Source organism: Raphanus sativus, chromosome 7, assembly GCF_000801105.2.
Source record: "Raphanus sativus cultivar WK10039 chromosome 7, ASM80110v3, whole genome shotgun sequence".
Taxonomy (NCBI): domain Eukaryota; kingdom Viridiplantae; phylum Streptophyta; class Magnoliopsida; order Brassicales; family Brassicaceae; genus Raphanus; species Raphanus sativus.
The window spans coordinates 15,157,088-15,179,829 of record NC_079517.1 but is presented as its reverse complement, the minus strand read 5'-3'; the positions used below and the strand labels follow the sequence as shown (position 1 = coordinate 15,179,829).

The following is a 22,742-nucleotide window of genomic DNA, read 5'->3' as shown; positions in this document are numbered from 1 at the left end:
AATTCCTTTCCATTTGATACAAAAATATATCCTTTTCAATTGGACCTCAGACTTGTATTTATTTTCATATAAAAAAATATCCTTTTCAAACCTTGGTTGGTTAATTATTTGTATTATCCTTTCACAATTTAATAAATAAACTTGTTGTTAAAAAAGAAAAAATAAAATTCCTTTTCAATCTCTCACAAATTCACAATTAGCCAGTCCTTTAATATTCTTTTTTCTTTTTTGTGTGTAAAGGACTGGCTAATTGTCCTTTTCAATCTCTCACAAATTCACAATTAACTTTTCCTCCCCTTTTACAGTTTTCTAACAAATTGTGATTTTCCGTTTTCCAGAACAAAAACAAGATTAAAAAAAAAACAATTTTCTTCTTGCAACCAAAAATACGCGCACGTGAATCGAATGCAACATTAACGTGTTAAAAATACAGGACCCTGACACCCCCCACCCAGAACAAGAATGGTACTGCATTATTAACTTAATAATATGGACCATATGGTTGAATGCAAGAGACAGCTGTAGCCATATCACATCGTCATCAACGTCTATGAATCGATGAAAGCCCGTTTGCTAGATGACCAGAGATCCAAGAAAAAGGAAAGCTAAGGCCCAAGTTGGGTCTAGTGACAAATATATGCATCCTGAGTAACAGTATGATCAATGAAACTTTTATTTGCTGGAACGAAAATGAGAAAGCTGAAAAAAGTAGATATACTATCATATACTTATATATATACGAAAGAAAGTGTGAAAAAAGCAAACAATAGAATTGCATCTCATCATTATGCTCTTGCTTTATTTAGCAAACCTTTTTCTTTTGTTCAGTGATCCTTCCTCTACTATTATTAAGCAAGCTGAAAGATATACATATGTAGTAGCAGTACTAAACTAACTAAGCAAAAAATGGGAGTTCGATCTCCTGATTTCCGAGCTCCTCCTCCCTCTCCCGTGGCATCAAGCCGCCGGTCCTCCTTCACAGCCAATGAAGACGTCCTCTCTGAGTTCTTGGATAAGTGTGGTCGAGTCCCAAATCTTGTCTTGCCAGACAAAGTCTTTCCCAAGCATAGACTCCTTCTGAACCCTCCCACCTTTGATTTCCTCCGGTTAGGCTCCTCCTCGTTCCTCCTCATGGATGCCATCGCCACCATCGGTTGTTTTCAGCTCATCAATCACGGTGTTCCCGAGGCTAAGGTGAGAGCCGCCGCTGACAAAACCATTTTCCAAGATGAGACAGATCAGGAGTTCGTTTTTTATAAAGATATCGCTGATAATGCTTGTAATTCAGATTTGAGGTATGTCAAGAAACCTAGCTATTAAGATTTAATAAATGAAAGGGAACTAATTAATATGAAGGATGCAGGGAGTTGATGGGCGAGGCAGAGAGGATAGGGAAGGCGATTAGAGAAAAGTTGGGAGGGAGAAGCCAAGAGGAAGAGGAAGAACAAGAAGAAGGTGTAGGGGTTTGCTACGTGAAGAAGCATGATAGCCAAATCGAATCGCAAGGGTGGGAGGAGGAAGAAGCAATAAGGATGCTGATAAGAGGGTATGATGAAAGACATTCTTTATGCCTAAGCTTCTGCCATGCAGAGTTCCATGTCTACTCCAAGAGAGGTTGGTTCTCCTTCTCCCCACGTCCAGATGCGGTCGTGGTGACGGTCGGAGATCAAGGCTGGAGTGGGAGGTTTAAGGCTGTTGTGGGGAGGCCTCTTCTTCACAGATCATCAGCTCATGCATCTCTTCCTAGCCATTTCGTTTCTATCTCCTTCCTCTACGCTGCTACTACTACTAGTACTACCACTACTACTACGACTACTCTTCGCAGTGATGCCTCAAGAATTACTCATCAGAAGAAGAAGAAGTATACCATTTCCATCTACCAACAGCTCTTCTTTGCTCTCATTCTCACACTCCTCCTCCCTTTCTTCTTTAATTGATCATTTCACACTTCTTTCTTTTTTTCTTTTTTTTCCTTTATAAACAAGTGTCAAGCTGCTTTTAGCCTTTTATCCATCAACGCAATATAGTTCCATGCCCAACCATCTTGTACTGTTTACTGTGCAAATTTGAATTGGTATGGAAAAGGGTAGATATTTGACAGTTGACACTAACAAGAACCAAATAGATACTTTGCAATATTACGCAATATTTTGCGTTAGAAACATATGCTCATTTTCTAATAGTATGTCGCAACAATGAAGCTTACAGTGTATATATGTATTTTGATCTACAATATACATGTAAACAAGTAAAACTAATAAACTATATATAATACAGTTTTTCTTAAAGGTGCATGTAACTATAGTTAACAAAGCAATGGAGACGTACGACAGAAAATATAAGAGTTTGTGGTGAACCCTGAACGTAGAATCCAATATACAACATACGCATGCACGTGCATGGTCTCCATACACCACTTTACAAGTTATCGCATAAATGAGTTATTTTTTTGGATCAACCCCTCTCTTTTTTGGAGTTGAAATTATTTACAAAGTCTCAACTTTCAATTCATCACGAGGGGTCTTCTTGGAGTCCATGTTGTTCCTCTGTTTTGTGTGGTTAGAGAACACCTACCCACACACCCACACGCGTGAGACGTGACCTATCATTGTCTTTGTGATCCCTATCGTTTCCTTTTACTTGCGTCCACACGATTCTTGAGGTCTGTATGTATATTCATGTACGTTTGGCTCAAATATCACATATGCATCTACTAGCTCATCTGTTTTCTTTCTATAATTCTTGGTACGAAATGTGTCTAATGTTTAGTCCATGCGGTTTGCCATCTATAACGAAACTACATAATTTAGAATGCAGTGACACAACATGTTAAGTCCAAAAAACAGACGCAAAGTTTAAATTACTAAGAAAACCGACAAATCAAATCTAGTTGGGATTAGTGACAAAAAAAAACTAAATCGCATATTTGTTTATATTTTATCCCAAGTATATCAATGTATAACTCATTATAATAGATAAATACTAGAGAGTTAAATTGTAGCTAAAGGTTGCTAGCTGCCAGTTGCATTATACTAATTTTGAAACACGTGAATCAGTGATCACTCGATGCCTTCATTAATTAGTATAGTTGTGAAAAGTAAAAGTAAAGCTGTAAAGGAGGTCGCAATTACATGAGCACGTACGTGAGAGATGGCAATGCTGAACCACACATGAATATATTGACCGCTTATAAATACAAAACCTTCAGAGACATAGAATATATATATAAAAAAAAAAGATTGGATGGCACCAAACGGGAGAAGGAAGAGCGTGAGCGGAAGCGTGGTAAGGCCTCCGCCGCCACCGAAGCTAGCGAAGGAGTCACTGCATAGGACCCTATCAGACATATCACTGAACTTCCACAGAGAAGAGAAAGGACTGGGGACGATAACAGAGGTGGAGAAGGCAAAGTGCGAGTGCTGCGGGATGAAGGAGGATTGCACCATGGAGTACATAGAGAAGGTGAGGGAGAAGTTCTTGGGGAAGTGGATTTGCGGTCTCTGCTCAGAGGCGGTGAAGGAGGAGAGAGAGAAGAAGGAAGAGAATGGGCTAGAAGGGGCCTTGAAGGAACATATGAGTGCATGCCTAAGGTTCAACAAGCTTGGGAGGGAGTATCCTGCTCTCTTTCAAGCCGACGCCATGAGAGATATGCTAAGGAAAAGCACGAGGAGGAGTCAGTCTATCGGCTCTAAACCTATGTCTACTATTCACAATAAGCCTGCCATTTCCCGCACTTCAAGTTGTATGCCTGCCATCACCAGAGACCTTAATTAATCATTTCACTCTCTTTCGATATATATATATATATATATATCACTTCGCTTAATTTGTCTAATATGATCATTATCATAACGTTTAATTTAATGGTCCCTAATACACACTTACGAAGGTTTAATAAAGTGGGATATTCCTGATCCAACTGGTCAAGTGTGTGCCAACAACATTCAATGTATAGTGTATTTTTTACAAGTATGGTAATTAAACACTAGATGGCCTTTAGGATGATGGGGCCATGCATTTTTTCAAAAAAAATTGTGAATCTCTGTAGCTATCATAACAATTAGTCTACACCTGACTGTGCTATCCATAACAATGAGCGATGGGCCTGATCCCATGGTTGTTCGCTCTTACAGCCCATCTTTATTCGATGGGTCCTTGTGACGTGCCAAATGTACAAGTGTGTCTACTTTTCATTGGTTGTCTCGATTTCCATTTGTTGTGGGATTCTGTTTCTGTTGAAACTTGAAAGGCAAGGACGTATTTAAGTTAGTTGTGATTCCTGATATTTCTCTTATCCCAGTTGTTCAAGTAGTTTCATGATGAATAAATGGAGGCAAGTGTGAAAACAAATAAGAAAGTAAATATAATTGCTTTTCAAAATTGGGTAATTTAAATTTGCAGAGATCCTGAGGCACGCTAATTGTACCTGGCAAGTCCCAATAGAGATGTTTTATTTTTCTATCTTTCTACAAAATATATAGGAAGGAATGTGGCTTGAAATATGGGGGATTCACAGTTTTCGTCTTTTTTTTTGTTTTGTTTTGTAAGAAACATAAAAGTATATTTAATAGTAATAATAATAAAACAAAAAGAGAATGAAACAGGGAGAATAGGAAGCAACACGAAAAAGGTGGAGGACAAAAGGGGACTACTTGTATAAGAACGAGTGAGTTTTGATTGTTGCTTTTCATAGATTAGAGTAGAAGCAGAGAAAAAAAAAGTTAAAAAGGTAGATCGAATGAACAGAAATGGAGAGGAAAAAAGGAGGAGGAGGAGGGAGGGGGTTCAGGTGTCCCTCAGAGGAGGCTGCTTGGCTGCTTCAGCCACTGCTATGGCGGTAATGCTGATGGCAAAAGAGGAGGGTGTAGCTCACGTCTATGGCTTCCCGCTCACTCTCAACTCTAAGTGGTCTTTCTCTCCCTCCTACCAGTAAGTCATGTTCTTCTTTTTCCATAATAATCCCTCAAATATGGATGCATTATAGAATCTAGAAGAGAGAAAATGTGTATTTTAGATGCCAGAAATTTCGGTGAACAGAAAATATAACCGTGAACCTAACAACAACATGACATTATTGTGTTTGAACTTTTGATTATAATAATAAAAGAGTGAGTTTGGTGTGAAGGTATGTGGTGGGGGCATGCACGGTGACCATTCTCTACTCCCTGGTCCACCTCTGTCTAGGAATTTACAGGCTCTTCACTGGATCACCCATCACACCCTCCCGCTCCCAAGCTTGGCTTTGCTTCATCTTCGATCAGGTTTCTTCCTCTATCTCCCCTTTCTCCATTTGCTAGTCGTCAGGATTTTTAATGTACTTTGTGGTGTACGTGTGTGCAGGTCTTCAGCTATTTGATAATGAGCGCTGGATCAGCCGCTATTGGAGTAACAAACCTCAACAAAACCGGCATCAAACACACTCCTCTCCCAGACTTCTGCAAGACCCTTTCTTCTTTCTGCAATCACGTCGCCCTCTCCCTCCTCCTAGTCTTGCTCTCCTTCATCTTTCTCGCCTCCTCTTCCCTCTTTAATGTCCTTGTGCTCTCCACTCCCTAGTCTTTCTCTTCTTGTTGCTTTACTTTATACTACTATATTAATCTAAGAGATACTTATTATTATGATCACTTGCATTCCCGAAACCAATGTATTGTTCTTTCCGAGTGTATTTTTACAAATTACATCCAAGACACACGTAATCAAATATTGGGTAGAGAGACGTTGATCCCTAGATGTGAGAGATCCTTGAGGAGGGAATCTGCATTCTCAAAAACTAACCCACGCATCCCAATCTCTACTGCACACTTGACGTTGCTTGGCCTGCAGAATCAGACACTTAACCTCAGGTCAAAATAAAAAAATGAAGTCTTTTAGATGAGTTAACAACTTAAAAGATACAAGAAACCTGTCATCAATAAATACACAGTCGCAAGGTTCAACACCGAGATGTTGCACAACCTCGAGATAGAACTCAGGATCAGGCTTTCTCTTTCCTGAATTAAAACAACAAATATAACAACAGAAATTGTATAATAAACAATAAAACTGGCAAGAGATGTGTGTTGTACCTGTATAACAGGAACAAAAAGTCCATGACAAGTAGGCTGAAAGCTTCAACTTGTCTTCGATCATTTTATACCTTAGATGATGATGAGCAGAAACACCAGTCAGTCAATCAACATAACAACCATTTCTAATAAAGACAGGTTTGTCTAAAAAACCAACCAGATGGGGTAGTTGGTGAAAGCATGAATTTCGAAGTTGTCAGCACTCAAAGTTTGGAGAAGCTCTTGCATTCCATCTAAGTAAGAGTATCCTGATCTAATGCAATCCTTCAGCCCTTCGAAATCAAAGTCCCTCTTATCAATGAAGAACTTTCTTGATAGCTCCTCCTCATCGATCAATCCCTTTTCGAATTCGATCCAGGCGGTGGGATGCTTGCACTCGAGTAGCTCCCTCATCGGCATTCTGTTTGGATTTAAGAGAATCAATGCGAGCGGTGAAGGCTACAAAGAGAATTGAGTAGAGGATTGATAGGGATTTCGAACCCGAAGAAGGCTGGAATATCTTGGTAGAATGGATCACGGACGATGGTGTCCATCACGTCGAAGAGGAGAACCGGGAGCTTCCTTTTCGGAGCGTAAGAAACCGAAGCCCGATCATGCTTCTTATTCCCGATGCTGCTGTTCGGATTCAGATTGAACAAGTCTCCTTTCCGTGTATTCATCGCCGCCGCCGCCGCCGCCGCCGTGGAAGACATCAGAAATGCTCTATTACTACTCCCGATCATCATCATCATCATCGCGATAAGAAAAGTCGAAAAGAGCCACAAATGGGAAAACGCGGCGTTTTGAGATAAATTCGGATTAGTTGAAAGGTGATTGGTCCACGTCATTTAATGAGAATCACGTGGTAAAGCGGAAGGTTTAGGGGGCCCATGACTTGCTCTGCACGAAACCTCAATCTCGTTGTAACCGTCAAAAAATCATCCACGACTCCCCGACTCTGCTCAACTCAACCGCCAATATAGGGTAATGCTTCCTTAATCATCCTTATAAAAACGCCTCTCGTTACCATTTTACTTTCCCACTCAAAAGCTAATCAAAGAACCCATCTCCTCTCAAACAAAGCATCATACCTTTTTTTTCCAAAGAAGAAGATGATGAAAATGACTTCTCTTCTGATGATCATTTTGTTATGCATTCAATGTGCCGTTATGGTAGCGTCGGAGGGTGGTCCTAGAGTTTTCAAGGTTGGAGACGAGTTCCAGTGGAAAGTTCCACTCCAGAATGATACATCGGTTTACAGCCGCTGGGCGAGCACCAACCGCTTCCACATCGGCGATTCTCTCTGTGAGTGTACTTGTTTCCTAATTTTTGTTACTTTTTTATATTTTTTTGGGGATATTTATTAATTAAATTAATGGGTGGGTGCAGCGTTTGTGTACGACAAGGACTCGGTGATGGAAGTGGAGAAAGAGGGTTTCTACCACTGCAACGCCAGCGATCCCATCACAGCGTTTGACAATGGAAACAGCACGTTTATCCTTGATCGTCCTGGTCTCTTCTACTTCATCAGCGGCTCCGACTCCCACTGCACCAGCGGACAGCGTCTCATCGTCGAAGTGATGCATATCCACCACCACCACAGCAACCACCACGCTTCCTTGCCTCCATCCATGTCGCCTCTCTCACCTGCCAGCTCTCCCTCTTCATCTGCATTTGACTCTCATGATGATCCTGCTTCTTCTTCTGCTGCCTCCTCCCTGCTCGCTTCCTTCTTCCTTCCCTTTGCTGCACTTCTTGTTGCTCTTTTCTGCTTCCGACCATAGCGCTTTTAGTTTCATCTTCTTAATTAGTCTTCTTTCATTGCTATTTTTCAGTTACTTTGTCATCCAACTTTTTAAGATATTGTTTTTTTATTACTAACCTTACGTTTTCTTCATTGACAATCTAAGTTTTATCACTTTGTCCCCCTCTAAACGAAACAACCGTATAGCTAGCACCGCAGAGGAGCTAATTCGACCACCGGGACCTTAGTGTTAACGAAAATAAAATGAAACAATCGCATTTAGTAACCATTATAGCCCTCCTCCCTAATCAAATAGCCGTCTCAGTAACTAATGGGCCTTATTCGTAAAAAGAGAGATAACAGGCCTATTGTATGTCATATGGGCTTCTTACCCAATGAAAATGACTGACAAGGGAGAAATTAACTTTTGGGGTTTTGGACCTCTTGATAATATAGGACTTAGCTTATTTAAAAACAAAAACAAATAAAAAAAAAGCTTGTCGGATCGAGAGAAGAAAATTGGATAAGACGGTGGCAGTTCGCAGGCGTTTCAACAAGCTTTGCCAATGACGCCGCCTCCGCCTCCCGACGATGCTTGGATTCGTTCTCATGACCGCTTACTCCCCGAATCTCAATCGCTTCTCTCTTCCCACCAAGTATGTTCTTCTCTGTGGATTTTCTATCTTTCCTTGTTTTTTTTCTTGGTCTCCTCCTGGCTTATTAATATATGTCTTTACAGTCAGTTATAGCGGTTGCAATCTCAAGAGTAAATCAGTTCGACGCAGCAAGGCTAGATGTTGAAATGTCTGCCATGTTGAAAGAACAGTTGGTTAAGGTTTTCACTTTGGCCAAGGTATATTCTATTCAATTCAATTCAGTTCCCTTTCACTTTTTAAATCACTAGATGATGTTTGTTTGTTTGGGGGGGATTAGCCAGGAATGATGTTTCAATACGAACCAGAACTAGATGCATTCCTTGAGTTTCTAATTTGGAGATTCTCTATTTGGGTTGACAAACCTACCCCTGGAAATGCTCTCATGAATCTTAGATACAGAGATGAACGACTTTCTGCTGCTGCTGCTCCACAACTCTCTGGGAAAGGTAAAATTTTATTTACTTCACTTCAGTTCTTTTTTTTTTTTCACTTTGTCTTTTAACTCATATGTATCTCTCGTGTAGTCAGAACAGGACTCGAAGGCCCGGGCCTTTCTGCTCCTCAAAAGATTTGGTACTGTGTTGCCTCTGTTGGTGGTCAGTACCTCTTCTCCCGTTTGCAGTCGTTCTCTGCTTTCCGTAGATGGGGTGATTCTGAGCAGAGACCATTGGCTAGGCGGCTCTGGACCCTCATTCAACGCATCGAAGGCTTCTATAAAGCTGCTTCTTTTCTTAACCTCTTGTCATTTCTTTATACCGGAAGGTAAGGCTCCGTGACCATTTGATTTTATTTGATTGAATGCACTAAGAATCAGCTAATGGTTACTAAACGCTATAGGACTAACAGCTTTTACGGGACCTTGGGAGAATTGCATTTAGATTTTATGAGACGACAACTTGATGATGTCTGGTTCAGTTGATGAGGCTGTTTTGCTAGGAATACCTTATTGTATTCATCTATGAATTAAATACCTAAATCAATGTCTTGCTGTTCATTGAGTTCTAAAAAGATCTACCACTACTCAAAATTGACTTGCCAACTTCTTGTTTTGCGGTGCTACTTCTATTAGTAGCCTCTTGTTGCTAGAAATAAAAAATCAAAACCAGATTGGAGACTTCAGATATTCAGAAAAGTTATAGGAAACATTAAAGCGAGAAGCAAAATCACTTTGTTGATGATTTTGCATATGCTTTACCTTTCTTTCTTTGTTTCTTGTTCCAGGTATAGGAACCTCATTGAAAAAGCTTTAAGAGCAAGGCTTGTCTATAATAGTCCCCATATGAACCGATCTGTCAGCTTCGAGTACATGAATCGCCAACTTGTCTGGAATGAATTTTCGGTACGTCTTTCCTCCTCTGTGTGCCCTCTCACCCATGATGCCATAATCATTTTGAAAGTTTTAGGAACCTTGTGATTATCATCCTTGGGCTTATGGTTTCTGGCTTATGATTGAAACTCAAAATGCCTTCGACCCTCTTTCACCCATCCTTTACCGTTTTCTTTGGAGGAAACACTTTTCTTGAGCTATTACAATCTGAAAACGTTTTGCGTCCATATCTGGAACTAAGGTGGAGACTTGACTTAAAACAGTTTCATGGAGTTCAACATTCTCTTTGAGGCCCTTCAACAAATCAAAAACCCTTTTTTTTTTAACTGATTGGCTTAATTGATGATGAGTACACGTCTTGTCTGCTGGCAGAAGTGTTCTGTTGGATCTCATTTCCTGGGTTCTGTTTGGCATTCAGATTTAGATTCGTTTGGTTGTATTTCAGGAAATGCTTTTGCTGCTTCTTCCGCTGCTCAACTCTTCAGCTATTAAGAATATTCTTAGTCCATTTGCCAAGGAAAGGTCCTCAAACAATAAAGAGGATACAGTTGCTTGCCCCATTTGCCAAGTGGATCCTGCAACTCCGTTTATTGCTCTGCCTTGCCAGCACAGGTATGGTTTAATCTTATGCAAATTTAGTGGATCAGAGTAGGGTCATTACCTTACCTCACTCCTCAGATATGTAGTATGATTAATTATACTAGAAGCTAAGTAGGTACTTGCATATGATTGCGTATATGAGGATTCATGGGGAAGTTAGACAAGGCAGAAGTGATGTTTATAGGCTATTCAGAGTATGTGTTACTTACAGTTAAAAGAATTGACTTGTGGCAGGTACTGTTACTACTGTATAAGGACCCGCTGCGCTTCGGCAGCATCATTCCGGTGTCTTAGATGTAATGAGCCTGTGGTTGCCATACAACGGGAAGGTGTTTCAAGTGGCAAATGAAGGGGGGAGAAGAATTACAAATATTACTGAAACATGATTAGAAGGGGTGTTTGCAAACAGTCTATACAATAAAGGAACAACAACATGTGAAGGATAAAAACTGTGGAAGAAACAAGTCTTAGGGATAGAAATGAACTTCCTTTGTACATTAAAAAGGGTTGTAAACCGTTCGGTCTTCTTTATTAGCAAATCAAATCGAAATGTCGGCTATACTTGAATAAATCCATTTCCTTACATGTGGTGCCTACTTACTACTCAGCTCCTACTTCCATATTAGTCTTACATAAAGTGGCAGAAGAGCAAGTGTGAAGAAAAAAAGATCACTGGCTGGTGGCAGAGAGCAGACTGATTTCTATCTCTTGGAGGCTCTTCCCTTTAGTCTCAATCACGTTCTTCTGCACAAAGATAACTGCCACCACGCAGAAGAAGCCGAAGATTGCATTTAGAAGCACCGAACCTAGTTGCTCCAGCATTCTTAGAAACAGCAGCCCAACGAAGAAGTTTATTACCTGTTGTTGTTAGCGCGTCATTCTCCAAAGCTTATTATTTGTTTCAACATTATTAAATCCATTTCCTTAAAAAGAAGGGGAAAAATGCCATACCCAGTGAACAGCAAGACAAACAGCCAATGCTGTTGCCCGAAGACGACCAGGGCATATCTCAGACAGGAGAATACTTGGAACAGGACCAGCTCCAGTTGCAAAAGACAACACAAACCTGCATTTTCATTGTCGAGTTTTACCAAAATATCCACCCATCTTTCCACTGATCATAGTTGACATGTTACAGAAAAACTTACAGTAGCATTCCTCCGACAGAGAGAAACAAGGTTCCAAAAGTTGATGAAAACGAAGTATATGCCATTGCTTGGAGACCCAGCGATACTGCCTGTTAAAAGATGGAAGAGCTCTGTTTAAGTATCAGCGCTGTGTGTCAAATTTAAATTCAAATAGCGATGATTCTCGCTCTCAACCATTACCATGCCCGCAAAACTCCCAATAAGCAATACTTTTCTCCCCAGCTTATCCATCAAAACCACCGCTACTGTAGAACCTGGACGACAGCATGAATCGCGTTTACAAAAACAGGTCATCATTTCACTTGACAGTTTCAGAATGCTGAAAGGAAGACTTTTGAATCTCTTTCTTTTCATGATCATCTTTGTTATAAGAGGAAGGTAAGTCATTTACCACCCCATAATTTCTAATTATCAACCACCTCATCTACTGACAATAATGGTGAACACCAAGGAAACCTGTGACACTTCGTTACCTAAGAGGTTGCATACTCCCACACATATGTTGGCCGAGGCTGAAGGTACACCAGCTTTCTTGAAAACAGTTGATGAGAAATAGAACACAGCGTTTATCCCAGACAACTGTTGTAAAGCAAAAAGGGTAGATCCAATGAAAACCACTGCAAACGGAGAAAAATTAAAACGTAAAATGAATGAAGTTAGAGGCTTCACATGTGTCATTCATATGTTTTTTTGCAAATGGCAATGACTCTTTTTGTCTAGGGATCCAGTTGGACCCAGCTAACATAGCCTCCGCCTAGATGAATAAACTCTAGTGACGATTTCAATCTCGTTTCATCCAATGTCTAGGCTCAATGGACATCAAACTCTAGATCTAATATTTCACGAGACACCACTACCGCAATATAAAAAAAAAAGCCAAACGTTGTCACAATCTTGTTGGTTTAAAGATCGCACATACCTCTAAAACTGCGCCCAAAAAGCAATTCCGACAATTTGGCTGAATCAGCGTCATCTCCCCTATCTGACTTCATTAACTCTGCCATGGCAGCTTTGACGTATGCCCCTCCCAGTAACTTCTCAAACACGACTTCAGCTTCAGCTGCCCTTCCTCTCTGAGAGTAAAACAAGAAAAGAGAATCAACAAATCAAATAGTTAATGAAAACATCTTTAGGAGAGCTATGCAGGTTAAAATGAGAAAAGCTCACCTTGAAAAGCCAGTGAGGACTTTCAGCGCAGAGCTCCATGAAAACAGCAAGGATTACAGCTGGGACTGTGGATATCCAAAAACATATTCGCCACCTTAGACAATCAAAGTACATGAAACCTATTAGCTGATCATTCTGCCAAGATGTCCAGACGGTAGTCTTGTCAATAACGACCAGAGCATGTGATCTGCTACTGCTAGTAGCTATTCTAAATGAATTTGCAGCAGAATTAGACCTAAGATGAGTGGATTCTTATAGTTTTGCAGCATTTCAACCAAACACCAAAGATCCACATGGCAGATAGGTTGGTTTAAGATGGACAATTACAATCAACCATGCCACCTGAAGCAAGCAGAAAAGAGTGGAATACCATGCGCTTGGAATTTACGAATTCTACCTAGAAGAACTGGTTGGTTCGAGGCCTATTAAGGCCCTAAACTTCGCCGGCACAGACCAGTTCTAGGTTTAAGTTTACAGCATTGTAATAGGTCATTGAGGCCCTTCCCCAAGTTCTTGTCAATATCTTTTTTTTTTAAGTTCTTGTCAATATCTTACCAGCCCAAATTGTCTTTTGCTGGGATTCCAGAAAATAGTGAACCTAAGAGCCCCAGACATGTCGCAATTTGGGTAGAGCTGCCATATGTGCCTCTCACATAAGCAGGTGACACCTGCAAAGTGAAAATGTAAGCCTCGCTTTAAATAAGATGTATCGATAACACGAGTTAGTGAAAGTTATGTGCCTAGAGAACCTTCTGTTTACTTTAGGTAAATCCACTAATGCGAATAAAACTTCCAAGATAGAAGAATTTAAATTTTGTTGTTGTTGTTGTAAACATGTTGATGTAAAGGATGAAATCTAAGACTCGCCACTGAATTGTACATCAAATTATATTCATCATATCAACAGTCTGGTGGGATGCAATTTCATGTAGCGATCATAGAAAAAACAAGTGCAGCAGGAACAAAGTACCTCAGTGACATAGAGAGCCGTAACAGAAGGACCAATGCCCATCCCAATTCCGACAAAAAACCTTCCCAGGAGCATGCCCTCAAGACTCTCAGTTGTTGCACTGCAAACAATACATTTGTAAGCACACAGTAGGCAGAAATCTTAAAATCTGAAATGTTCAAATAAGTTGACACATACATGTTCAAATCTCTAAGGGTATTATCATAGCCTATGGTTCCAACAGTACACAGCAAACATCTGAAACCAAAAAATAAGCAAAAGAAAAAAAGGATCACCTCATTGAAGCTCCGATAATCATTGGTAAAGCGCTCAACTGGAAAGCTCTACGGCGGCCAACACCATCGGCGACCAACCCACTGAACAGAGATCCAATAAAGGCGCCACCTAAGCACGTACTAACAACAAGACCTTCATCCACCAGAACAAAAAATAAAAAAAAAATAGATGAGACAGAAAGGATAGAGAGACGAAGACTGAAGAAACAGAAAAAAAAATAAAAGCTATGTATACCTTCGGCGATGGTGTTGCCACTAAAGCCAAGGTCAATTGAAATGCTTTCGAGAGTTTCATTAACAACCCTTAGGTCCAGAAAAAGAAAGCATGAGTTTCGTTAGTTATTCTTCCCAATTTACATACAATTAAAAAAGAAACATACATATATAGTCATATAAAAGATGGAATGCTTTAGTAACATGCAAATCAAAGTCTAATAATTGGGACGCACCCAAGGTGATAGCCGAATAAAAGAGACGTGAGGGATGCAACGAATACGTGAGGCAGAGATCGCTTCCATGAAGGATTCCCGATATCTTTTCCCGTCCCAGTCACTGGAATATTCACAGTCACAGACAGATGCCAAAATGTAGTAGTGCGTTGGTAAATAAAAATATAAATACAAAGACAGAGCAGAGATCTGTGGTAAAAGCCAAAGAAGTTGACAAGTCCAGGCAAGAAAAAGATCAAAGTCCTACTTACTATATCTAACAAATCATTCAAACAATTGTAAAATTTATAATAGCTAGGATTCTTACGTGACGCTTTCTTGTTTTTTTTTTTTTAATTTACTTTGAGATCAATTTCAAACTTTTATCTTCACTTACAGAGAGTCATATATATACCAAATCCGATTTTAATATTTGTTCAAAATAACATGACACGTCGGAAGATGACATGACTCTGGGTGTTTCCATTCCGGGCAACATATTTCAAAAGGGACAACTACAAGTGATTAAAAAAAGGAACCTGCAGGTTCAGTTTTATCGAGAGAAGAGAGAAACTCTTTGGAAGGAACACGTTTCTCAATGTGACGACCTCGCATCATCGTGTAGGTGCTTCTAACAGAATCCATTCCCTCTCCCCCCCCCCTGCACAAGAAAAATTGTGAATTTCAGCAGTGCACATGCATCGCATTAAGAAAATCCATATAAACACGCGCAATTTACTTGAACTAACCCTTCTTTTGCCACTCAGTGTGTATGAATGAACACAATCAGTTAGAAATTAAAAAAATTAAAAAGAAAAAAAAAAGTGAAAGCACACGTGACGTGACGTTAGCTAGTAGGAAAGTTCCAGAATCGAGGATTTCATAACAACATGAGAAAGTGAGATCATCGGATCTGACAGCCAAAAAAAGTTTTATCAAACATTGATCGCAATATAGATCACAAACGAAAGTTACAATTAAAAAAAAGAGGCAATGGCAAGATCTAGCAGCAACGAAACAAATCAAAAGGGAGAAACGATGATTATAGTACCTGCAGGCAGACGAGAAATGATCAAAAGCAAATCGTCGAGTCTAAGAAATAAAGTTTTTTTCTTTTTAGTTTGAAGTTTAGAACTTAATCATCCCTCCTACGCAACACTTTATATAACATATGCTTTTTTGGCCACCACCCCAGATGCGCTTCACTCTTCTCCCGAGACTACGATACGACGTGTTTTAATCACCTACTTCTCCTCCCCATTTACCCATTGCCGACCTCACCTATGCCCCACTAGAGTGTACCAACTTCTGAGAACAACAGAGGGCTCCATGCAAAACGACAGAAGCCTCTTGGGCCTTTCGTTATTTATATCACCAGGCCCATTAGCAGATACATTTTGGGCTTCCCGATTATGACAACTCTAATTATAGGGCTTCATCCGAGTCAGGCTTTTGCTAATTGATGATATCTACTATGGTTTCTTTAACGAAGAACACTAATGACTTCAGTCAACTGTCTCTCAAAGAACCAGGTACTCGCATTGTCTCCAAATAATTACGAATAAACAGTAAGAAAAATCTTCGTTCGAACAGCAATACTTTGTTTTACAAAGCCTTTCCTGAGAAGGAAAAAAAAAAAAACAGAAAACAAAAAAAATACGCAGGGAGCCTCAGGTTGGTGGTATAACCAATAGGAGGAAACAAGGATGATGGTCCTATTCATGAGCCTGACCCTATCAACACTTCGTTGCTTTCTCATTGTATCTGTTAACCCAAAACAAAATGCACAATTGAGAACATGAGAGCCTGTCGAACATTTTGTGACTAAACTTTGGTGTATGTTTGTTTGCCTTACCTTGTTCACCAGCATGTTCACTTGCTCCTTGTACATTTCCTTCAAGTCTACTATATCCGCTCGAAGTTCCTCCAACTACCACCAAACCCACATTATTATATCATTATTTTAATTCAACGCCTACCACTGTTATTGCTGTCTACAAGTAATTTATTCACATCTCTTACCTCCTCATCTCGTTCACCCATCAATTCCAGAGCAGCCGCATGCCTTTGTCTTAGTGCTTCCAGCTCTGCTTTTATGCCCGGCACCCTATCCGCTTCCCCCCTTAATTTCTCACACTACATCCACAGTGACCAAAATATTAGACGCTCACATCCTTAATAACACTTCTCAGGAAACACAACAAGTCTAGAACTCTCGGCGTTATATATACCTCTGCGGTCATTTTGACTAGTTCTTCAGCTAGCGAATCTCGGATAGACTCCATTGACGCCTGTCGCAGGACAATATTCCACCAGAATAGGTTAAAATTTTACAGTTAGATTTTATATTAGGGGATGACAGATACTAAGAACCAAGCCTACACAGCTAGCGCTAGACATTCTAAACCAGCTTAAAGAACTGTAATTTCTCAGTATGATCCCCAACATCCATAGTGCGCCATTTTAACCTATCCAAGGTGGAGTCTGAGATTACAAACTGGTGTGAACCTAATTCCCATTTCAATGCCAGTTTCCAGCCAATGGAGCTACACACGGACATGAATATTTACACCTACCAAGCGGGACATGTAAGAAGCAAGTTCACCCTCTTTCTGTCGAAGTGTGGCTTCATAAGCACTCGGTGTGATGCTCTTCATGTAGTATGGACTCATAGTTGCTTCAGGCATGCTTCTCTTCTCAGAAGATCTATCTGACGAATCAAGCGAAGCTTGCAGAAAATAGCTTTCCTCCATGCTCCCAAGGCTGCTTGCGCTTGAGAGCTTTCTTTGCAAGCCTCCTGATGACACAGTTAAAAAAAAATCACAGATGCGCAAGGCCTGCATTTATTGAATATTAATATATATTGAGATGCATCATACCATTCTCATAGGTAGAATTTTGCCTTGATATGGGAAGCTGTTCAGAGGCTGTCGAGGAATTGATACGGGCAGTTCTTTCAAGATCCAAACGGGTAGCCTTCTCCCTTTCTAGGTCCTGAAAAAGTTTTCGCCATGTAAAGAAAATTCATCGTGGCTGTTTTTTAACTAATAAAAGTGTGTCTGTAAAACTATGCAGCACCTTTTGAATAAGCTCGTTGTGGATCAGCAATTCTTGCAACTCTTGCTTATGTTTTCTCCGCAGTTCCATGATTTCCACTTCAAGTTGGTTTGCTCGACCTCCTAAGGTATCTGCTTCCTCCTTAGCTGCCAGATACTCCTGTCTATTCTCTGCCGCTCTTTGCCTCTCCTTCTCGAGCGACTTACTTAACTGGCTCTGTTCTGCTCTAAGACATGAAAGCTGGATAGGAAAACCGGGTAAGCTAGAATTTAGAGAACAGACAGTAATACTGATGAAGAACAGTGTCAAGGATCATAGAAAACCTGAGCCTCAAGAACATTGATCCTTGATAAGGTTTGAGAGAGGCGTTCATTCACAGAGCGCTCTCGCTCTTCAGCTGTGGCAGCTTTAGTTTCTGCTTCCTGAATATTCGTAGAAAATTAACAGAGCGGTAAGAGAACATAAAAATAAATAGTTGAATATGAGCGGTGTAGCAGTAATTTTCAAAATACCTGCAGTCGGGCATTCAAAGTTCTCTCTACAGCACTCCAAGCTTCTGCTCTTCTGGCAGTAGTTTCCTATAGTCAATCAGATAGGAAGCATGCAATATTACATATTTTATTTGAAGTTTCTAATCTCAGGAAAACTTCTCCAAAAAAAAACCATAAGGATCAGCTACTACCTGCATTGCCTCAATCTGTCTTAGGAGAGGCCTTGTAGACTCAGGAACTTGGGTGATTAATTCCTCACACCTTCGTTCACTAGCCTACAGGAAAATTAAGTTTAGAAAGCGTAAGCAGAACGAGCTATTAATTCATCCCAAAACGTGTTGATATACCTGATAACGTCTTTGAAGGTCTTCAATTTCTCTACGGAACATGTCTTCCCTAAACACTCCCTGCAACAAAATAATAATAAATATTACCGACTTGGATCCCAGTAGTAAATGTCCCGAATTTGATCGACTAGACCAAACCTGTTGCTCCTTTTTGCTTAAGGTTTGCCTCAATTCTTCCAGCGCCTGTACTAGCATAGATTCCCGCTCTCCGGCCTCCTTTAGACGGTTCTCTAACTCTACTCTCGCCTCATTGTTGGTACGCTCCTCCGCTAATGCTTGAGCTTCCTTTGCTGCAGCTAATGCATTCGAGTAATACTCTTTCTGAGAAGCAAGTTCGGCTTGATGTTTTTCTATGGTCTCTTGCAGCAGCTTCTCTGTAGCTGTCTTGTCCCTTTTAATACTCTCTACCTTATTTTCTTCAGACTAAAAAATGACAGAAAAAACAACACACCAAAGTTTGGCTCTTTTAGATATTTATCATGCCTACAAGAAGATACATTTCGAGCAATGCTTTAACAAAAGCTTCTGGAAAATCAAGACAAGCCCTCCAAGTGTTTCATCCTTAATAACATAGTAAAACAACAAAAGCATCGCTCGCGACATCAATTACCTGAAGTTTTGTGATCAGTCCTTTCTTTTCTTCGTCCACCTCTCTAATCTAACACGCGAACAAAATAAGCAAGTGAGAGAAGAAGCAATGAGATTGATGGTACTAGTAAGAGTGAAAGACGTAAACATTCATTACATACCTGAGCTCTCAGCTTCCTGATCTGACCCTCTTGAGCAGCTTGTTTCTTCGAAAGCTCTTCGCCTGAAATGATGGGCATTAACATCAAAGGCTCAAGCTGAGCAAAAAATGAAGTCCTTTCATTTTTCAAACAGTTACAGTTCCCTCTCGGGATGCATTGAACAATTAACAAATAGCACCGAAATTACAATCCATGATCCCAAGCATTCCAAAAGGTAACCTTACCTTCAGCCATAACTTGATTTATTATTTCATCTTTCTCCTTCAGAAGGGCCGCAGCATCACTTTTCTTGTTCTGTTCTCTTCTAAGTGTATCCCTTTCTTTGGTGAGAGCGTAAACCTACAGAGATGTGAACCATGAAGGTCTATTTATAAAGAAAAAGAAGAATCAAAAGAGCAAATATACCTTCCTCTCAAGAGTAGCAACTCTCTGATGGTATTCTTCTCGCAAAGACTCAACTTCAGCCTCATTGGATTTCCTCTGTTTCAGAGCACAACCGGTATAAGAATTTAGGTTAAGAATCATTACGAAGGAAACGAAGATGGTAAGAATGAGTAAGATAATCAACATTTCATCTAATTAAATATGAACTTTCAGCGTGCTCTCTAATACCTTCAAATCCTCAGTGGCAGATTTTAGCTGCTCATTTTCATGCATTAATTTCGCAATCTCATCAGCCTTTGCCTGTAAAAACAATTTACCATAAAAATTGGTCCAGAAGCACCATAGCTGTAGAACAACCCTGTAATGGAAACCTTAATATGTACCTGAGCTTGCCTTGCAGCACCTTGCAGTGCATTTTCTAACATTTTCATTTCCTTTTTAGTCTTCTCTAATTCCATAACAACATCAACAGAGTCAGAAGCATTTGTTGCAGAGCTCGAACGCTGGCTCTCAACTACTTCACTACCATCAAGTCTTGAATCCAGTTCACGAGAAACCAACTCTACAATTCTCTCTGAAATTTCATCCGAGGAAGATCTCTTCAGCACAGAAGACTCATCTGGAGAACCAGCCGACTCATTAATTAAAGACAGTTGAGCATCAGAGGGCTCTATCCTGTTAAGATCATCTGTATCAGGTGAAACTTCAACATTTACAGACGATGTTCTCTTCTCCAGATTTTCACTCTGGCTTTCCTGTTCGTTTTTAGTCTCATCCGTATCAGCAATCTCACGCGGTCCATCGAAAACAGCATCACTGTTTCCTACAGAAGCTTCATTTGTTCCAGCATCCTCCTCAGGCACAGCCTCCTCTGCCTCTGATCCACCCTCTTCGGACTTGGGTGGCTCTGGCTGTGACTCTCGCGATTCGTGCTTCTCATCAGGCTCTAAACTACTCGTGTCACCAGGATGTTGAGCCGAGTATCCAGAAGAATCTTGTAGAGCCATCTGAGATTCAGGTTCGCCATCTTTGGGATCTAAAACAACAGTCTCTGCCACCTCAGCTTCTGTTGTCACATTTGTTTCTTTATTTGCTTCAACGGATCCTCCTTCTTTTTCAGTGTCCACCTCACCAGATCCTCCTCCTTCTTTTTCTTCTTCTTCGGTTTGAGGTGGATTCTCTGAACTAGCAGAGTCTTCCAATGTATCAAGTTTCTCATCAGAATTGTTACCCATGAAGGACATTACAGGATCAAATAGACTTTTGGTATCAACTGCAGGTGGCCACATACTTGAAGCTGCATTTAAAGAAAAAAAGAAACAAAAATATATTTATGTACCAGATATAACGAACCCTTAGATATATCATAAATCAGCCTAAGATCCAAAGGCACGCCCCAGAATAACGGTATCATTGCAAGAGAAGATGGATCAAAAAGGTACCTTCACCGGTAGATTCGGACTTGTCATCAAAGCCAAGGGCGTTGTCGAAATTCTTCTCGATGTTCTTAACGCTCTCCTGGAATTTATTGACTGCCCCAGTGAGATCTGGGAATCCTCCCAGCGATACTTTCCCACTGAACCAAGCCATCACCACAATATCTGAAAACTTTGTTTAATCTCACAAAATCACCACCGGATCAGATCCATCTCCATCCCTTGTGCTTAAATTACGAAATCGAGAGACGTATCAGTAGGAATCAAATGATTAATTCACGTTATATATATATATATATATATAGAGAGAGAGAGAGAGAGATTCAATCAAGGTGAGCATCTTCCTATTAATATTTTGCCTACCTGATATTGGGATCAGAAAGAGCTTAGGAGATGCGTCGTGATCGAATTTAGATCCAAATCCAACTCTTTTTTTTGTTTTTCTTTTTTCTCCAGCGGGTGGCATAAACGACGTCGTTGCAACTTTCTGTCTTAGACTTTTTTATATTACTTGACGAATGGTTTTGTCAATTGGTAGAATACGCTAATTGAAACCCAATTTACACTTAATGGAAACCAGAAAGAACTAGCTTACGGCCTATTCGAGCCCATTAATTTGCGCAGCAAGCAAACCCGTCCAACAAGGCTCACAAACATGCATATTCGTTTTGAGTGCACTGCTCTTCTTCATTTTTTATCTTTCCACCATATATTTTTTTTTTGTCGTTAGTTTCTTCGAGTACGAATCCGATCAAGTATTATTTGTTTCTCTTCAACTATACCTACTCTGTCGGTGGCTTTAAAATTCATTACAAATCATTGCTAGTTTTTTCCTCTCGCACTGGAAAAAGGGGGTCACGATCTGATGCTTGTCTCTAGTCGTTATTTGACATTTTTTTATATATATTATATACATTTCTTCACTGCTTTATTTTATTCTAGGACACGGTCATTTATATTTACCATTGCATTTTCATTTTTTTGTATTTCTGTTTGAATTCCACAAAAGAATATTAATTACTAGGGTCGGTCCGCCCTACGGGCGGAAAATTACAATAATCTTTTTTTTAATTAATTTATCTACATTAAAAATATTATAACCAAACAAATAAGAAAGAATTATGAGATCATAATAATAAATTTTTTTGTTTTGAAATTATAATGACAGTAACCTTAATTCACTATTCTGTGATAAATAACATTATATTTTTAATATTTATTTTAGTTTTAAATTTTTAGTTTTTTAATAAATAATAATACATTTATTTATTATATATAAATGTGCACATTACAATATATATATGTTTAAGAAAAGAACATAAAAGAGTTATAGTTATTTTTATATGTGACGGACATAAATCCACTAATATGTTTTATGCTATAAATTATTCGGATAGCGTAATAAATTTTCTACTATAAAAATAACATTAAAACTCACGTAACACAACTAATGTACATAGTTATTTTTTACATATGTGAATAATTTGAGATCATGTATCTCAAACCAATCAGTTTCTTTCTAAAAGTACTTCTTTAAGAACATTGCTTCAAGTGTTACTCTCTGTTTATACACATGATAAATTTCACTTGTATATGATAAATTATACTGAGTGTAGTTAGAAAATAAGAAATTTACTTTCTCATTTCATAAAAGCATGATAGAATCGTAGCATTTTGGTATTCTTTTATGGTTATAAATTCTTTGTATTTTTCTACTTGATTTAGTAAATAAAGTTTAAAAGACTAAACTTTATAAAATCAACAACAATTTTGCAATTTCTCTTTTCAAATCACTGGCTAACTATATTATGTAATTGTTAGGGAAAAGTATCAAAATATTTTGCAGAGATTATGTATTATCAATATTTTATCACTATTTTATCATCTGCTGGCTGAAAACGATATTAAAAGTTTGTTTG

General features: G+C 39.4%; 8 protein-coding genes across 8 annotated transcripts; 5 read left to right on the top strand and 3 right to left on the bottom strand.

The window, feature by feature from the left end:
* Positions 1-788: 788 nt before the first annotated feature.
* Positions 789-2,100, top strand: LOC108815016 (uncharacterized). Its single transcript, XM_018587675.2, has 2 exons — positions 789-1,295; positions 1,364-2,100. Exons 1-2 carry the CDS (start codon positions 907-909, stop codon positions 1,935-1,937), a joined length of 963 nt encoding a protein of 320 aa, XP_018443177.1. The 5' UTR covers positions 789-906; the 3' UTR covers positions 1,938-2,100.
* A 1,132-nt stretch (positions 2,101-3,232) lies between these two features.
* Positions 3,233-3,787, top strand: LOC108816244 (uncharacterized). The gene has a single exon (XM_018588816.2). The coding sequence runs from the start codon at positions 3,244-3,246 to the stop codon at positions 3,772-3,774; it is 531 nt and encodes a 176-aa protein (XP_018444318.1). The 5' UTR covers positions 3,233-3,243; the 3' UTR covers positions 3,775-3,787.
* An 847-nt stretch (positions 3,788-4,634) lies between these two features.
* LOC108814316 (CASP-like protein ARALYDRAFT_316979) lies at positions 4,635-5,624 on the top strand. The gene is made up of 3 exons (XM_018586861.2): positions 4,635-4,929; positions 5,126-5,261; positions 5,341-5,624. The coding sequence occupies exons 1-3, from the start codon at positions 4,739-4,741 to the stop codon at positions 5,554-5,556; spliced, it is 543 nt and encodes a 180-aa protein (XP_018442363.1). The 5' UTR covers positions 4,635-4,738; the 3' UTR covers positions 5,557-5,624.
* LOC108814314 (flavin mononucleotide hydrolase 1, chloroplatic) lies at positions 5,605-6,828 on the bottom strand. Its single transcript, XM_018586859.2, has 5 exons — positions 6,546-6,828; positions 6,223-6,465; positions 6,066-6,136; positions 5,903-5,990; positions 5,605-5,817 (listed from the first exon to the last, which is right to left on the bottom strand). The coding sequence occupies exons 1-5, from the start codon at positions 6,797-6,799 to the stop codon at positions 5,697-5,699; spliced, it is 777 nt and encodes a 258-aa protein (XP_018442361.1). The 5' UTR covers positions 6,800-6,828; the 3' UTR covers positions 5,605-5,696.
* A 251-nt stretch (positions 6,829-7,079) lies between these two features.
* LOC108814315 (early nodulin-like protein 7) lies at positions 7,080-7,940 on the top strand. Its single transcript, XM_018586860.2, has 2 exons — positions 7,080-7,349; positions 7,434-7,940. Exons 1-2 carry the CDS (start codon positions 7,157-7,159, stop codon positions 7,826-7,828), a joined length of 588 nt encoding a protein of 195 aa, XP_018442362.1. The 5' UTR covers positions 7,080-7,156; the 3' UTR covers positions 7,829-7,940.
* A 330-nt stretch (positions 7,941-8,270) lies between these two features.
* LOC108817137 (peroxisome biogenesis protein 2) lies at positions 8,271-10,956 on the top strand. The gene is made up of 7 exons (XM_018589746.2): positions 8,271-8,444; positions 8,528-8,641; positions 8,722-8,890; positions 8,969-9,206; positions 9,666-9,783; positions 10,217-10,383; positions 10,606-10,956. Exons 1-7 carry the CDS (start codon positions 8,355-8,357, stop codon positions 10,718-10,720), a joined length of 1,011 nt encoding a protein of 336 aa, XP_018445248.1. The 5' UTR covers positions 8,271-8,354; the 3' UTR covers positions 10,721-10,956.
* Positions 10,877-15,616, bottom strand: LOC108817136 (probable plastidic glucose transporter 3). The gene is made up of 14 exons (XM_056990961.1): positions 15,411-15,616; positions 14,899-15,020; positions 14,381-14,483; positions 14,167-14,234; positions 13,932-14,064; positions 13,657-13,756; positions 13,242-13,354; positions 12,687-12,780; positions 12,439-12,592; positions 11,993-12,136; positions 11,700-11,773; positions 11,520-11,608; positions 11,323-11,437; positions 10,877-11,229 (listed from the first exon to the last, which is right to left on the bottom strand). Exons 2-14 carry the CDS (start codon positions 15,002-15,004, stop codon positions 11,041-11,043), a joined length of 1,482 nt encoding a protein of 493 aa, XP_056846941.1. The 5' UTR covers positions 15,005-15,020; positions 15,411-15,616; the 3' UTR covers positions 10,877-11,040.
* A 284-nt stretch (positions 15,617-15,900) lies between these two features.
* On the bottom strand, positions 15,901-21,344 carry LOC108817135 (golgin candidate 5). The gene is made up of 20 exons (XM_018589744.2): positions 21,187-21,344; positions 20,830-21,050; positions 19,771-20,684; positions 19,616-19,687; positions 19,409-19,483; positions 19,228-19,342; positions 19,004-19,065; positions 18,865-18,912; positions 18,393-18,677; positions 18,255-18,314; positions 18,099-18,182; positions 17,929-17,994; positions 17,740-17,838; positions 17,438-17,656; positions 17,239-17,353; positions 16,936-17,156; positions 16,591-16,650; positions 16,382-16,495; positions 16,215-16,289; positions 15,901-16,123 (listed from the first exon to the last, which is right to left on the bottom strand). Exons 2-20 carry the CDS (start codon positions 20,975-20,977, stop codon positions 16,115-16,117), a joined length of 2,841 nt encoding a protein of 946 aa, XP_018445246.1. The 5' UTR covers positions 20,978-21,050; positions 21,187-21,344; the 3' UTR covers positions 15,901-16,114.
* Positions 21,345-22,742: the final 1,398 nt, after the last annotated feature.